Source organism: Quercus robur, chromosome 2 (genome assembly GCF_932294415.1).
Source record: "Quercus robur chromosome 2, dhQueRobu3.1, whole genome shotgun sequence".
NCBI lineage: Eukaryota > Viridiplantae > Streptophyta > Magnoliopsida > Fagales > Fagaceae > Quercus > Quercus robur.
This window is the reverse complement of record NC_065535.1, coordinates 46,040,922-46,056,666: the sequence shown is the minus strand read 5'-3', so window position 1 is coordinate 46,056,666 and position 15,745 is coordinate 46,040,922. Positions and strand designations below refer to the sequence as shown.

The 15,745-nt window shown below is 37.2% G+C and overlaps 1 protein-coding gene across 2 annotated transcripts; it reads right to left on the bottom strand.

Moving 5' to 3' along the window:
* On the bottom strand, nt 1-15,426 carry LOC126713773 (pathogenesis-related homeodomain protein). 2 transcript variants are annotated; one of them, XM_050413634.1, is made up of 11 exons: nt 15,081-15,426; nt 13,118-13,681; nt 5,475-5,640; nt 4,695-4,818; nt 4,484-4,596; nt 4,057-4,404; nt 2,792-3,025; nt 2,576-2,665; nt 1,858-1,908; nt 1,218-1,442; nt 1-520 (listed from the first exon to the last, which is right to left on the bottom strand). In XM_050413634.1, exons 1-11 carry the CDS (start codon nt 15,143-15,145, stop codon nt 245-247), a joined length of 2,256 nt encoding a protein of 751 aa, XP_050269591.1. In that variant the 5' UTR covers nt 15,146-15,426; the 3' UTR covers nt 1-244. The 2 variants fall into 2 exon arrangements, with proteins under 2 accessions (XP_050269591.1, XP_050269592.1); XM_050413635.1 differs by having other exon boundaries at nt 4,484-4,587.
* Between the last annotated feature and the right edge of the window lie 319 nt (nt 15,427-15,745).

The window sequence follows — 15,745 nt, the reverse complement described above, 5'->3', positions numbered from 1 at the left end:
GAGAAACAAAAACATCATGGTTTGGTTCTGCAAAGTTCTCATATTTTGAGCTAGAAACTCTCAGGAGAGCCAATTCTCATAGAAATTTGGACTACAAATTTCTCATGTAAAGTAAATATTTACTTGTGAACCAGAAGAAGATATGTATACACTTGACTTCTGGATGTATGCTTCAACTTGCTACAACTAAAACTAAAGGCACTGCCAAAAAAAAAAAAAAAAAAATTCAATACATTGCACAGGATCAAACTTTTTCCCTCAGTTCTGCTACGGGAACATAAATCACATTCAGTTGAAACAAATGACATATATCTGAATTCTTAGCTTTGTCATTTTGAAGTCTTAGTAGTTTCTGCTTTATGGTCTCTAGTCTATCTTTGACTTCGCAAAGTCTTTCCATTTCCATCTCTGCCACTTGAAATCCACCACCTCCAGCCATCACATTGATCCTCTTCCTCTCCTTAGTTCTTGCTTTTAAAAGCTTCTTCAAGCTCACATCATCGCTGAACTCCACTATATCCTGAATGCAACACATGAGATAACAACAGTGAGGTCAGCCAGATCTTGGTTAAAACCAACCTAGTTCCATCTGTACCTGATCTCAAGACATATATATGAATTATTAGTTCTGCTACAGGAACATAAATCACAGTCTGTTGAAACAAATGCGATTTATCTGAATTCTTAGCTTTGTCATTTTAAAGTCTTAGTAGTTTCCGCTTTATGCTTTATCTATCAGGATTTTTTTGAGAGGGAGAGAGAGATTTACAACTTTTATTTGCATTAGCTTTCCTATTCCTGTGTCAACACTACTATAATGAATACCTGAAGGGCAGGATATTAGATCTAATTGATCCTCTATGAAATTTTTAGCGGGAAGAGATAGCACTGATAGGTGACTTCATTATGAGTTAAACGACTCAATAGGGAAGGTCAGCTTATTATAGCTAGTTGGATGAATTGTACAAGTCTTGCACATGAAGGGTTAGTGACCGTTCAAAACTAGCTCCTAGGAAGAATAACTTATAGCTATAGGAATTATTTTGAGCAGCTTACTAGAGAGTATGCAATTTGCCAGAGAAGCAAAGGCAAAGTCGGTAAATCTAACATCCATTGTCAAGAGAGCTGCTTCTAATCTTCTTATACGATAATAATTTTAAATCAATCTGAAAAACAAAAGTCAAAGAAAGAAATAAAGGATTTAGAGCCACAGGTACCTTGTTGCCATTTGAATGTGACCCTAGTGAAGATCTTATATGCTGTTTTTTCTTTAAAGTTCCAGTTAATGACTTCAAGCGCTTTCTCTGGTTTTTAACGTTCTTTGGCATATGAACCATAATCTCTGCAGAGGTACCCTCTGATGCCTCAACATTGGTAGCGCTTTTCTCCACATTTTCTAATCTGGATTCCTTAAAACTATGAAGTTGCATTCCAATCTCTCCCTGTTGCACAGAAGAATCAACCAATGTTGGGTCTTAATGAAAACTAAATATAATTAAGAGTTCAGATTAAAGTTTCAACTATCAAGGATTCGTATGAAACAAAAAATGATTTCTTGTCTCTATACAGCATACACAACACTACAAAGATAAGAACGCATAATTAAAAATTGATGGGAATCTACTGCTTCATCAGTTCCAAAGATATACAGAAGTACTTGTACAAGAAAGAAGCTATTATAGCATCAAATGGTGAACAGGTGGGGAGATTTGTATGAGAAGATAAAAATTGGTGACAAAGTTGCAGGGTGCTAAGCAGGTGACAGCTGACAACACAAGAAAGGAACAAGAACAAAACCAGTAAAAGAATAAGAGAATTGAACACACGCATTTCAAAATAAATGGGGTACCACCTTACCTTTCTGGATTTAAGTGCTAAGTACCGGGCATTTTTGAACCATTTGCTAACCTGGAAAAAAGTTGATTAAATGTAATAACTTCAAGCTGGAAGAAATAAATAGCTATAAGCTATTAACAGCATTTCCACCAACAATGCCTGCTATTCCCCAATTGTTAGTTTGTTACTAGCCTCACAGATCAGATACTACAAAGATCAATAGATGTCTGATAAATTGGCTACTTCTCCATCAAATGTACATTCACAATATTATAAAGTCAAATCTATCAAAGAAAAAAAATTTTGAACACATGCAATTGGGTGATAAATGTGTTGCTGTAGCCATTGATAGTATGCTGATAATGCATGATACTAAATCAAGAGGCAGTATAAAGCTTTTCTTACAAAAATGCTGGTAAAGAACCACTTACATTGCACACGGAATAGGGATTGTGATCTAATGATTCTAATATTGTGCATAAATTGTACCATTTGACCTGAAAACCTCTTTTCAACTCTTCATACTTTTGAAAAACTCTTCATATATTTTTTTTCATAAGTATGAAGAGTTGATAAGAGGTTTGCAGGTCAAATGGTACATTTTATACTTTGGAGAGCCATAACCCTTGCTTTCAGTAAAGCACATATTTGCTTGTGCACCGAATGTAGTGGTAGTTTTCCATTATTACTTTCCACTTTTTTCTTTCCACAAATACAATCTGATAGCTTAAATAATTACCTTCTCAGGATCAAGGCCCAACTCCTTTGAAAGATCCTCCTTGACAGCTCTAGGTGGAAGCTCATTCTCAGCGAAGACTTGACGAAGCTTCTGATTCAGTACAGAAGAAGCAGGACACAGTTAGCATAGTAATATCAGATAACAGTACTGAAGATTTTAAAAACAAGCTCTGTTTGGAAGCTTTGTATGAGAAAGAAAAGGGATAACTTCTACTACCTCTACTGCATTGCGAGGTATTCTAAAAAATGCCCTTCTAGTTGATGTTTCTAGAGGACGTTTCTTTTTCACCTCTCGGGTGTCAGAATTTGAACACTTTTTCTCACTTTCATACAGTGTCATAAGAGTACTGGCTGCATCAGATTCCTTTTCTCTCCGCTTTCTTTTAGCAGGACCCCAGTCTTCATCTTCACTCACTTGTTCATATGGAGGAGCATCCTTTCCAAACATTTCCTGAAAGAGAAATTTTATTCAATTACGTCTAATTACACAATGATAATCTCAACACTCCCTCAAAAATTTCTGCTTCATCAATATAGTGAAGTTTTATGCAAATTTTCCACAAGACTATTTTATCTACAATATCTAGAAATTAATGATTTATCACTAAAAATAATAATTTGTAAGGACAATTTATGAGTTAGGAATAAATCTAACAGGTATCTTTCTTAAGCCAATGAAAGTTGCCTTTGAATTTAAGCCTTCAATCACAGAAATGTATCCACAATTCATTATTACACCATCAAAATGCATTTGCATTCCCTATATCCATCCCAACAAATTTGGTGCCCCAGAAGTGAAAAGTTTCCCCATATTGCTTATTTATCTACCCTTTCTGATGGTAATGAATTGAATTACATGTACTTTTTGACAACAAAAGGCCACATAACACAAGCAAGCCTACCCCCTAATACAATATTCCCGGATAACCAGCATGCTACTTTTGCATTCCACAGCAATCCATTCCAGGTAACATAGAATCAAGGCTAATGGCTTAGATGGCAGCTCAAGATCAGCCTTATGAAAACCTTATATTCCCTGGGGAGGTTCTACCCCGTGGAAACGCTCTTTAATAGAACTTTAGCCCTAACCAGTAATGACCAAGAAACTGGTTTCTTGGTGGGCCAGGAATGCCTGACTTATCAATTTATCAGGTAAATTATTGGGAGTTCATGTAGCCCATGCTGGATTAATCGTATTATGGGTCGGAGCAATGAACCTATTTGAAGTGGCTCATTTCATACCAAAAAAACCCATGTATGAACAAGGATTAATTTTACAACTGTCTTCAGAAACTAACCATGTGCCACCATGATCCTGCCCCCTCCTTTTCTTTTTCCACCTTTTTTGTGGGTAAAGTATCACTATGGAGGATAGGGGACCACTACAGCTTCAACTTCAGGTGCTTTTTCTTTTATAAATATCTTCAATTATAAGCAAGCTATTTCAATGATAAAAGAAATTAAGAATTTTGAGATACTCACATCATATAACTTTTTATAGTCAACGGTTCTTCGCTGCCTAGGGCCACATATGATTTCACCTTCTGTGGATTCATCAGAATCTAAACTGGTATTAGCAAAATGGTTTTCACAGCCCATGCTCTCCTTTCCAGAAAAAACTTCACCATCTAAAGACCAGCTCAGGCTAGTAGAACTGCTGGTGTCATCTGATGCATTTTCATCAGCTTCTGCCCCACTGATCGTGCAACTGTTTTCCCTCCTCTCTGGATTATAATCATCATCGTCAGAATCATCTGAGGGCCATTCTTCTGCTGGATCTAGTAATGCATTCCCACCATCAGGGAAAGCAGCCTCTTCCTTGAATATATCCTATTCCACGTAAGAAAAATTCATTAATTTACTGAAGCAGCAAAAAGAAAGATTCCACAAGATATTTCCAGCAATTAACCTGCCAAATACTGTTCATGGAGAAGTGGGTCCCAAGATGGGCATTCATTGCTTCTAGAATTTCCATCTTACACTCACAAAATTTGCAAAACCAACCTTGATCACCTGGAGGAACTGTAGGTTATCAATTACACTAGAAATCAGTTTCTTAAAGAAGCCTTCTGATCCATAAATTACTGAACATTCACAAAGCAGAAAAGAGTTGAACATACTATTGTCAGTATCCAATGGAGGATCAAGGCATTTTTGGTGGAAAGCACAGTTACATGTCCCATCACAAAGTATAATATCATTATCTGGGAAAGCTTCACGCAACTTGCACTTTGCACAGAATATCTAGATGTAACAAATAATAGAAACATTAAAATACAAGTCAAAAATAGATGAAATCTGAAAGGTAGTAGTAGCCAGAGTCTTCATGTGTACAATCATGCAAATATTCTAAACAAAAAGCCTTGGAGGTAAAGCCTCATAGGTTAGGTACCAGACCAGAGGCTGAGGTTCAAAACACATGTCATGCTAACCACACTAGCATCTAAACTACCTAGTAAAACAATAAAGATACTATTAGTTAGGACTTATAGCCTGTTTCAAAATGCAAAATCTAATAAAGATTTGAGAAAACTACTGGATCAATTACTTCCGAACTGTTGTCCAAATCCACCAAAATGAGAGTCACCTTTACGTTCAAAGTGATGTAGAGTTAACACTGTACCCAAGTGCACAGACACAGACAAGAAATTTCTGACCCAGTCTTTGCTTCTCAGTTTAAGCAAGCATGCTCATTCAAAAGTGGCTTGAGATGAATTAAGAAATCCCAAACAGCCCCTTCCAGTACCCATCACTTTTTATTTTTTTATAAGACTTCTAGTACCCATCACTAAATAAAAATAATTTTAAAGGGCTTCTTATTTAAAAGAGATAGATGATAATTTTGCTTTAAAAAGATTTGTATTGCTAATATTTAGCAGACTGTGGTGATGTGTGTTTACATGTTCATGGTATACAGATCCATCTGGAGCAATGACAGAATCTTCAATGCATCCTTCTGAACTAAGTGAATCCAGCTGACGAATTGCATCACGTATTCCAAGTTTACACTTCAATATCTGCTTCTTGGCTCGTTGCAGTTCCTTTTCTGGCTTAATCTTTTCTCGACTAGAATAAATATTCAAAAACAAAAAATAAATAAACCACTGTTCTGTATATCACAAAATAGCTAAAATTATATAAGAAGGAACTTGTACAAATATCATACTTCACTTGTGATCTTTTTTTTCTTTTGATTTGGGGGGGGGGGGGGGGGGGGGGGGGAAATTGACACTTATAAAACCATTTCAGAATTTAGAGCAGGAATATAAATCAAATGAAACAAAAAATAGTTTGCACAGTCTAATATCATCACATTGAAATGCGTCTAAAACATTGAGATCAAAACTAAGTGATTAATTATTAGAGATTCGTTTTACCTAATATTCTTAGGGGGTGTTGATTCAAACCCCTATTCACAACTAAGAGTTGAAGAATATAAGTACAAACATAAACTATCAATAGTATATCATGTGCACGTCTTGTACATATAACACCCTTGTGCATCTCACATGCACAGCAGAATTTTGAAATTTCTAGTCCTTACCATTCTTTCACTTCTCTCTCATACTATTTTATGGTAAAAATTCTAATAGTCGATAAAAACCCAGTTCAGGCTATGTGCCTGCTAATAATACAAAAAATTATGGATACCAAGCAATTTTAACCTTCAATCAACAATTGACAATGATTTTCGGTGCTATTTTAGTCAACTGTCAACTCCATTGCCTTCTGTGACCCCATACCATGTGATAGGCAGGCAATGACCAGATATGAGTTCTTAGTCCTCTGTCACAAAAAGAGGTTATTCTTTTTCATTTCATTTGCAAAGTTAAAATTTACCCTTCATAAATTTTTGTGCAATAATCATTTTGTTTTCAACAAGGGTTCTATATTCAGCCCATAAAAAATCAACTAGGAGCAGATTCATTATAGGAAGTCAGATTCTTTACAGATGGCATCAAGGGCTTTAGACTTAACAGGCATAATATAAAATGTGGGAGGATATAGAGAGATGGTTCTTTGATAGACCATGACACTGAAAGTTTGATGAGATTGTTGAAAGGTTTAAGTTTAACCTTCAATTTTCAAGAATTACACCAGATAGTAACAACTAACAATGTTCCAAAAAGAAATTATGATTATTTCATTCACAACATCAAATGTATACAAGCAAGCACATTTCATTGAGGCTCAAATCTCTTTGGGACATTTAGTAAAAAACCAGAACCTTGCCATTTTAAACTTGACTGTAGACTCAGTCTAATAGATTCATGGTTGGAATACTAAAAGCCATAACTAACAACTCCGACCCTTTGGACTAAACAATTAAGAACAACGTTTTTGACGTGACAATCCTCTCAATCCTCCAAAAAAACACTATCTCTGGAAAATAAATTCCTGAGATATCTTCAACATTTTTAGCTGGGTTAGTTTTACACTTTTACTCACCAGTAATCAGTTTTTTATATCTACTGTAACATACTTAATCTACAGCTTCAAAGTTTAGCATGCTTGTTAAGAAGAATGAAAACTTATGATCCAACAGTACCTATTCCTCTCCAAGGCATTCACTGTTGGAGAGGGATTGGACAGTGGGGAACTCTGCATCTTTTCGTATTGACTCAAAGGCATTCTTCTTGGCTTTTGATGGGGGTCGTATGGATTCATATTCCATCATTGAAAAATGAGGCAAGCATCATGGTTCTATTCGGGTTGGTAGATTGGGTTTGGATTGGATCATTGCATGCTTGGTAGAGTTATGCCGTTGGGATTTTAGCAAGCAACATGTTTTCAAATGGTTTCATGAGAATTATAAAATCTTGGAGTTTTCTAGTAGGTCAAACAAGGTTGTTATTTTTGTGGAAATATCAGAGTATCATAATGGGGCAAGACATGGTTGTTTGTGTGTCCCAGAAGGATTTAATAAGGGTGGCTGGGCTTTGCTTGAAGTGAATTTACATGACTTTTTCTTGGGAAAATCAGCTTCTAGGCCGGGGAAGGAGGGGGTTGCCGGTGGTGGTGGGTTTAAAAAATCCATAGGCAATCCAAGGAATCAAGTTTGGAAAGAATTTAATAGGAACGTGAAATCAAGAAGTGATTTATGTTTGGAGAAGCAATTTCCAAATCTTTCTGGCAATTTAAATCAAGAGAGATTTGGGGGATTTAATTTTTTTTTTAAAAATAAAATATTCCAACTCACTTCAAATTTGGCTGCCCCATGCATGTAACATCTGTTAAATGGACCAGGCCCATTTTTCTTTAAAAATTTCTGCACCTTTAGAAGTAGGCCAATGTATGGTTAGTTGGGCCAATTTCGTCCAGCCCAAATATGCAAAGGCTGCCCAAGTCTTTAAACCATCTGGGCTCGGACCTACTGTTAATCAAGACCAACATGACCAAATGGGCCAAAACCCAACAGGCCCAACCTGTTGTTTTTAAACACTTGGAGAAACATAGCCTTCTAAGCTCGTGGGAGATGGGTGAATTATTGGGCTCCCATGACTCAGCCAAGAAGTCACCGATGGTGTCTCTGAGTTACAACAAGGTGGGTGGGGTATCTCCAAGGTCTGACAAGGGCCTCGATGTGGCTGTGGCTTGCGGCTCTTCTTCTGGGGACACTCCAAGCAGTGGCGCTGAGATGGGGCAGGTAGTTCTTGCTGCTACAGCCGTCAATAGTCCAATTGTGGGCTGTCCAATCACTGGGGCTGAGGTGAGTTTGCTGGTTTCGAGCTCCGATGGGCATTCCTACTTCATTGACCCTGATGCTTCTTCAAAAGTGGATTCTTTGATGACAAATCAGTTTTTGAGTTCTCCGATATGCTTTGCGATCAACAATTGTTGGGACAACTAATTCTCTCCTTATTATGAGCTGGTTTCTGATTCAAATGAAGATGACACTCTAATGTTGAATTGGGACAATTCCATGGGGTCAGGTAAGGCTGAAGAAGATTAGAATTCTTTGGATTTTGTACCTCCGGAAAAATGGGATCCTAGGGGGCCTGGATTTAATGACAGAGGAGGGTGAATTGGATGACACTTTTGTGGGGTATGACTTGGAACCTTCAGTTTGGGTGAGAAGGATGATTAAGGGCTTTAGTAATTTCGTGGGTTTCTATTGATTTTTGTGAGAGGCAGTGTATTGCTTTCCTTCAACAACTTGAGAAAGTGTGGGAAAGACAAGCTGCTGCAGTTAGTCTTTGTCATACTGTTTCTTCAACTAAAAAAGGTATGAGGGAATTAAGGAACTTAGTTTCTACTGTTATTATGCTAGGCAATCTAGTAGTCGAACCAGAGGGAATGTGAATTCCATTGGGATGGGCTCAAATCGCTGTCGATGAACTTGAAACTCTTATCTTGGAATGTGAGAAAATTAAACAATCCTCATAAAAGGGATACTGTGAAGAATTTACTCAAGGAGTGGAAGTGTGATGTCATGTGGGGTAGCCCTTTTGTAGATTGGGTAGCTTTGGATATTCACACAGAAGGGGGAGTTCTTTTGACGTTGGATAAAAGGGTGTATAAGAAAATTGACTGCATGGTTGGTAGTTTTTTTGTTTCTATCTTGTTGAAGGGTGTGGTAGATGGGTTTGTTTGGATTTGTATGGGCATGTATGGTCTGACTATTGCTGGTCTTAGGGATGCTTTGTGGGCAGAACTTGATAGTGTGAGGGCGAGGTGGAGTTCATCTTGGTGTGTCTTTGGTGATTTCAACATTATCAGATATCCAGTAGAGCGACTTGGTTGTATTTCTTTTAGTCCAACCATGTTCAAATTCTTGGACTTTATTGCGATGAATTTTTTGTTCAATCTACCTTTGGTGGGGGGTAAGTTTATGTGGTTTCGAGACTCTGAGAATCCTTCTATGTCTAGAATTGATAGAGTTTTGGTGTCAACTGACTGAGATGATCACTTTTTGGATGTGACCCAAAGGCCTCTCCCTCGTGCGGTATCGGATCAATGTCCTCTTCTTGTGGAGGCAGGTGGTATGTCGAGGGGGAAGAGTTCCTTTAAATTTGAAAATATGTGGCTTAAAGTTAAGGGTTTTGTGGATCGAGTTCACAGTTGGTGGAACGGATATCATTTTGTGGAGGCCTTCTAGTTATGTTCTAACTTGTAAATTCAAGGGTCTTAAAGGAGACTTGAAGCATTGGAATAAACTTGTTTTTGGGGACATGTTTCTTAGGAAAAAATGTTTGTTGTTTGAGCTTCTGGTTCTAGATTCGAGAGAAGGGGTGCAAGTTTTATCTCAAGCAAATAGAACAAGAAGAATTGAGGTCAAGGCCACTATCATGTATTTAGCCTCCTTGGATGAGATTTCTTGGAGGCAAAAATCAAAGGCTCCGTTTCTAAAAGAGGGGGATAATAATACTGGGTTTTTTCATAGGCTTGCTAATTCCTATAGACGTGCTAATACTATGAAGGGTGTGGAGGTTGAGGGCATTATGTATGAGGCTGAGTCAGATATTCAAGATCAGGCGGTGGGCTTTTATAGAATTTATATCAAGAGTCTGAATCTTGGAGGCTCATTGTTGATGGGTTAGAGTCTATGTAGCACGGGTGCGTTTCGGGACTTGGGTGCGGGTGTGGGAGCGGGTGCGCTACTCGGCAATTTTTGAAAAAGTAGAGTGCGGGCGCGGCGGGACTCGGCGATTAAAAAATTATTAAAAATATTTTTATTTATATTTTATATATATTTTTACTATTAAAATATTTTTTAAAAACACATTACTATGCTTTGATTTACAAAACAAAGAAAGAAGAGGGCAAGAAACACATTACTATGCCTTTAAGGTGAGAATTTCGGATTTTCCGGCCAGATTCAAGGCTGATTTCGGCTGTATCGGCCAACGCCGATACAACCCGATATTGCTGATACGGCCCGATTTTGGCCGAATCAGCCCGGTTCGGTGCGAATCGAGCTGCGTCGGCGCAAATCGAGCCGAGTCGGAGCGAATCTGAGAAAAAAAAAAAAAAAAAAACTCAGATGCAGCACCGATGTGAGGGCAACCGCGTCGGACGCCGCGTCCTGCGTCGAACTTGGGTGCGGCACCCTCCCAGCCGCGTCCGTGCTTTCTAGGTTAGAGTTTGCTAGTCTAGATGATTCTAATCGACTTTCGTTAGAAAGGGAGTTTGAAAATGAGGAGATCATTGCAACTCTTTGAGAGGCTGAGGGTGATAAGGCTCCTGGTCCTAATGGCTTTACCATGGCTTTTTTTCAAAAGTGTTGGCGTGTGCTTGAGAGGGATGTTATGGCTTTCTTTGCGGACTTTCATAGACCATCTTTGAAAAATCTCTCCATGCCACCTTTCTGTGTTTGATACCCAAGAAGATCAATGCGGTTAATATTAAAGACTTTCGTCCTATTAGCCTTGCGGGCAGTTTGTACAAACTTTTGTCAAAGGTGTTGGCTCATAGGCTATGATGTGTGTTGGATAAACTTATATCCAACTCCCAAAATTCCTTTGTTAAGGGAAGACAAATTCTTGACTCTATTCTCATCGCAAATGAATGCTTGGATAGTAGATTGAAGAGTGGTATTCTGTGTGTGGTTGTCAAGTTGGATATTGAGAAGGCTTATGATAATGTGAATTGTGGTGCTTTGTTTTACCTTATGGAGAAGATGGGTTTTGGAGAGAAATGGAGGCGATGGATGAAGGCTTGTATTTCTACAGTACATTTTTCAATGCTTATTAATGGGACTCCAGCTGGTTTTTTTTGGTAGTCTTCACGGTCTTCATCAAGGGGACCCTTTATCTCCACTCCTTTTCCTATTGGTGATGGAGTTGTTGATAGGATATTGAAGAGCCGGTTTCCAAGCAAGGCCCAATGTGCGAGGAGCTTTGCATATTTCTCATCTTCTGTTTGTTGATGATATTATTCTTTTTGGTGATGCATCTAGGGAACAATTATTATATATTCGGATAGTGTTGATTTTCTTTGAAGCTATCAACTTAAAAGTAAACGTTGATAAGAGTGAGATTGTGCCAGTTGGTGAGGTTGGGAATTTGGATGCTCTAGCTTGTACTTTATGTTGTAAGGTTGGTTGTTTGCCCATGACTTATTTGGGTATGCCTCTTGAGGCTCATTATAAGGATTCTTCGATTTGGAACCCTATTATAGAAAAAATGGAGAAAGCTCTCAGGTTGGAAGCGGTTCTATTTGTCAAAAGGGGGTAGGCTTACTTTATTGAAGAGGACTCTATTGAGCCTTCCCACTTATTATCTTTCTTTATTTACTATTCCACAACATGTGGCGAACAGATTAGAGAGGATTCAAAGGAATTTCCTTTGTGGGAGATCTTCTAAAGTTTTTAAATATCCGCTTGTTACTTTGGGGAAAGGTTGTTTGGCTAATGAAGACTGGTGGTTTAGGAATTCGGAGGATTGGGCTATTTAACCAAGCTTTGATTGGGAAGTGGCTATGGCATTTTGGGAATGAAGTCACCCATTTATGGCGTTAGGTTATAGCCACCAAATATGTGGAGGCTAGTGGAGGTTGTTGCACTAGAGTTGTTAGAGGGACTCATGGTTGTGGGATGTGGAAGAACATTAGGAAAGAAGTAGAGAGTTTCTTTGGTCATGTGGTGCATATGGTAGGAGAGGGTATTCTCGCATTCAGTTCTAGTACGACCCTTGGAGCGGTCCTATTTCTTTGAAAGATTTGTATCTAGATTTGTTTGCATATGTGGCTCAAGAAGCTCGGATTTCTGACCTGGTTTTACTGCACCAAATGGGAGAGGTGGGAGCTGGAACTTACTTTTCCTTCTTGACTTTCAAGACTAGGAGTTGGAGAGATTTTACTCTTTCTTCAAGCATATCTCCTCCAAATTACCAAGGGAGGAGGGTGATGATATCTTGGTTTGGCAATTGACATGTAGTGATGTTTTTTACGTGCGCTCTTTTTATAACTCATTATTGGAAGCTCCTTCTATTTCTTTCCCTTGGTAGAGCATTTGGTGTGTTAAGGTACCTAAAAAGGTGTCTTTCTTTTTATGAACAGCTGCTAGGGGTGGGATTCTTACAATCGATAACCTAGTCAAGAAGAACTTGCCTCTTGTTAATTTTTCATGGAGGAATTGGTTGGGGACTTATTCTTCAAAGGTTTGGAATATGGTACCAACGTGTCTTTTGTTGTTAATATGGAAAGAACGTAATGCCCGAACATTTGAGGACATTGATAGACCTGTTGATCTGTTGAAGTCTTTGCTAGCAAGGGACTTTGTTTGAGTGATCTCGTATTTGGGGTTTTACGCATTGAATTACCACGTCTGATTTCTTTAATTCTATTAGCTCTTCCCTTTGATTTGTTTGTATTCGTCTCAAGTGTAGTGAGTTTACTATCGTAAACACATTTGTACTTTTCCTATTAATAAAACTTTTATTACCTATCAAAAAGGAAAAAAAAAAAAAGAATGATATTGTAGCCTGGCTACAACCATGTTTGTTGCCAAATTTATCCTTGATTTTCATGGGACATTAAGGATGAATGAGAAAGACGAACTTTTCTTCTTAATGGAAAGATATGTGAGATAAGGTTTTCATACCTCTGACCTTTCCAACCTTCCCCAGAGTAAGCATCAATAAGGTTCTGCTCCAGCTTCATTTTAATCAACAAGTACCTTGTTCTCCTCTTCAAACGAGAAGCTTCATCCAGCTCCACAGTATCCTTTTGCCTTCTCTTCTTCCTCTTCTTAAGATTAGTAATTTTGACCCCCCCATCAGCATTTTTTCCATTTCCCTCAGAGCTATTAAGCGAGGGTTTTCCACCTTGAAGCTTCAATGAAGACTGCTTCTTGGAAGACTTTGTATCAAGGGCTTTATGCAGAATTTTTTTACTCACAAATTTTCTACTTATGGAATCATTCTTGGGCCCCCTGCTTACAGACTCAGTAACTGTCCTCTTTGAAAGATTTGAACCAACTGTGTTTACATGAGATTTTGATTTTGGTTTGTGTTTCTTGCCATTGGATATTTTGCTACCCTTTTTTAACTTGAATGATGCAATCAGCTTAGACCCAGATTCTGTCTTGGAATAACAAGATCTGCTAGATTCTTGGAAGGTTAATTTCTTTGCAGTACCATGCATATCGAGCTTTGATGTATGACCACTGAAAATTTTGGCAAACACAGATAAGTAATGATTTCAAAATTACCCATCATATGATATAGTTTAGATAGGAATTTACCACATAAACAAGGACATAGTTAGTGTATAGAGAAGAAACTCAAGAACAACAGATTACTATTTCACAGTTTATGCCTCTACAACGAATTGCAAGTATTATGAACATGACCTAAATCTTTCAAAAGTAATCGGCTGTATGTTAAAAATATTTGAAGCATTAAGAAATTCAATTGAATAAAATGCATCTTCATACTGAAAATAAATTCAAGTGCATGGTCACGTTTCTAAAAGTACTCCGCATGCCATTTTCAAAAAAAAAAAAAAAATGAAAACTTATATCAAGATTCGAGATTCCATCTAGCAGTTCCATTGAAGCCCAAAGATATTAAAGCTCAGAATCACTTACACATCTACTATGGAAATCCACAATGGGATGTTGATGCCCAAGATAGATGTACTAATCTTAAATACATAAAAATTGCACAGAACCAGATAAAGCACATCACATCATGAGATATTGTTCTTAACCAAGGTAGAACAGGGTCTAAAGGTCGTATAAGCCTTGAACAAATTTTATAAAAAAAAAAAAAAAAAAAAAAAAAAGGTTAATTGATCCTACAGATTGTAAAAGGCCATATTTTTTAGAGGACCTCAAATGCCAGTCCAAAGTCTTGCATGAATCATCAATTTGAACTGCCATCTATACATAACACGTAAAAAGGTACAGTACAATATTAAGATAATTCTTTTGGTTAACATTATTATTATATATGAAAACTAACTTCCAAAGACCTAATCAAACAGTATTTGGAGAAGAAAATGTTTTCCTCGTTATTACAAAAAGAGCAATTCTGTCAATAATAATAATAATACTAGAAGCAAAAAGGAAGGGGAGGACTCCAAGATCCCAACTAATAATTGGAAAAATAAATAAATAAATAAGTCAAAATCGTAATTGTGGAAAGATACAGATATTATGTACATCAACACAATACTGATTATCCACTAAAATTTAAATTCAACACCTACCCGGATTTGAAACTAGTAATTTTTTTAGAAAGAGAAGAAAAAAACACATGGTGATTTAAACAAACAGCATTCAATTGAGGGAAGGGTAAAGAAATTGATGATAAGCAGCCGCCATTGCCAAAATCCACAGAAAGAGAAAGAGAAAGAGGAATGCATGATCAACAAAGGAAGGGAGAATTCCAGAATATAATAAGTATAGTCTGTCTATATAGCCAATGTCCCCAGAGAACCAAACCAAGAAGACCCTTGAATCTAATCTAATCTAATCTAATAAAACAAAACCCACCTCACATGAACAATAACATCAAGAATGGAACAAAGAAAACACAGAAACAAAGTAAAATAAAACTAACCTGAGAGAAGAATAGGGTTGTTGAAAGAGATCTACAACTTGAAGAGCTATAAAGCTAACATTCATTCAAATATAATTGATAGAGAGAAAGGTTATGAAATTGAATAAGAATATATTTATAATTAAAAATATTGAATGGGTAATTTTGATTTTGGGGGTGTGAATGAAGAAGGTGGTTGTCTAAAGACGACGCTGGTTTTGTAGGTCTTCCCAAAGCGTCGTCGCACCAACGGTCAGGTAAAGGTCTCTCTTTTTGTCCCTCTTTTTTTGTCTCTCTCTCTCTCTCTCTCTCTCTTTGGGATTCACTCACAGTAACTCTTTCTTCTTCTTCTTCTTTTTTTTTTTTTTTTTTTTTCATGTGTAGTTGTTGTTGTGAACTAGTTACCTTTATTTAAATTACTATTTCTAACTCCGCTCATCACCACTGTATTTAAAAATTCCTTTATAGCTGCCAATTGCTAATCAACACTCCATGTTCAAATCCCCTCTTTCAGTTATCAAATTATCTTTAAAAACAAAACAACAAACAACTAGACCTCACAAACAAGTTGGGTTGGATCAGACTGACTTCCATTCATGTCATATCATAAACAAGTTGCAAGCAAGTTGAGTTAATGGGTATAAGAGATATAATACTAATGCAAAAAATATTCAGTCTTTTTTCCT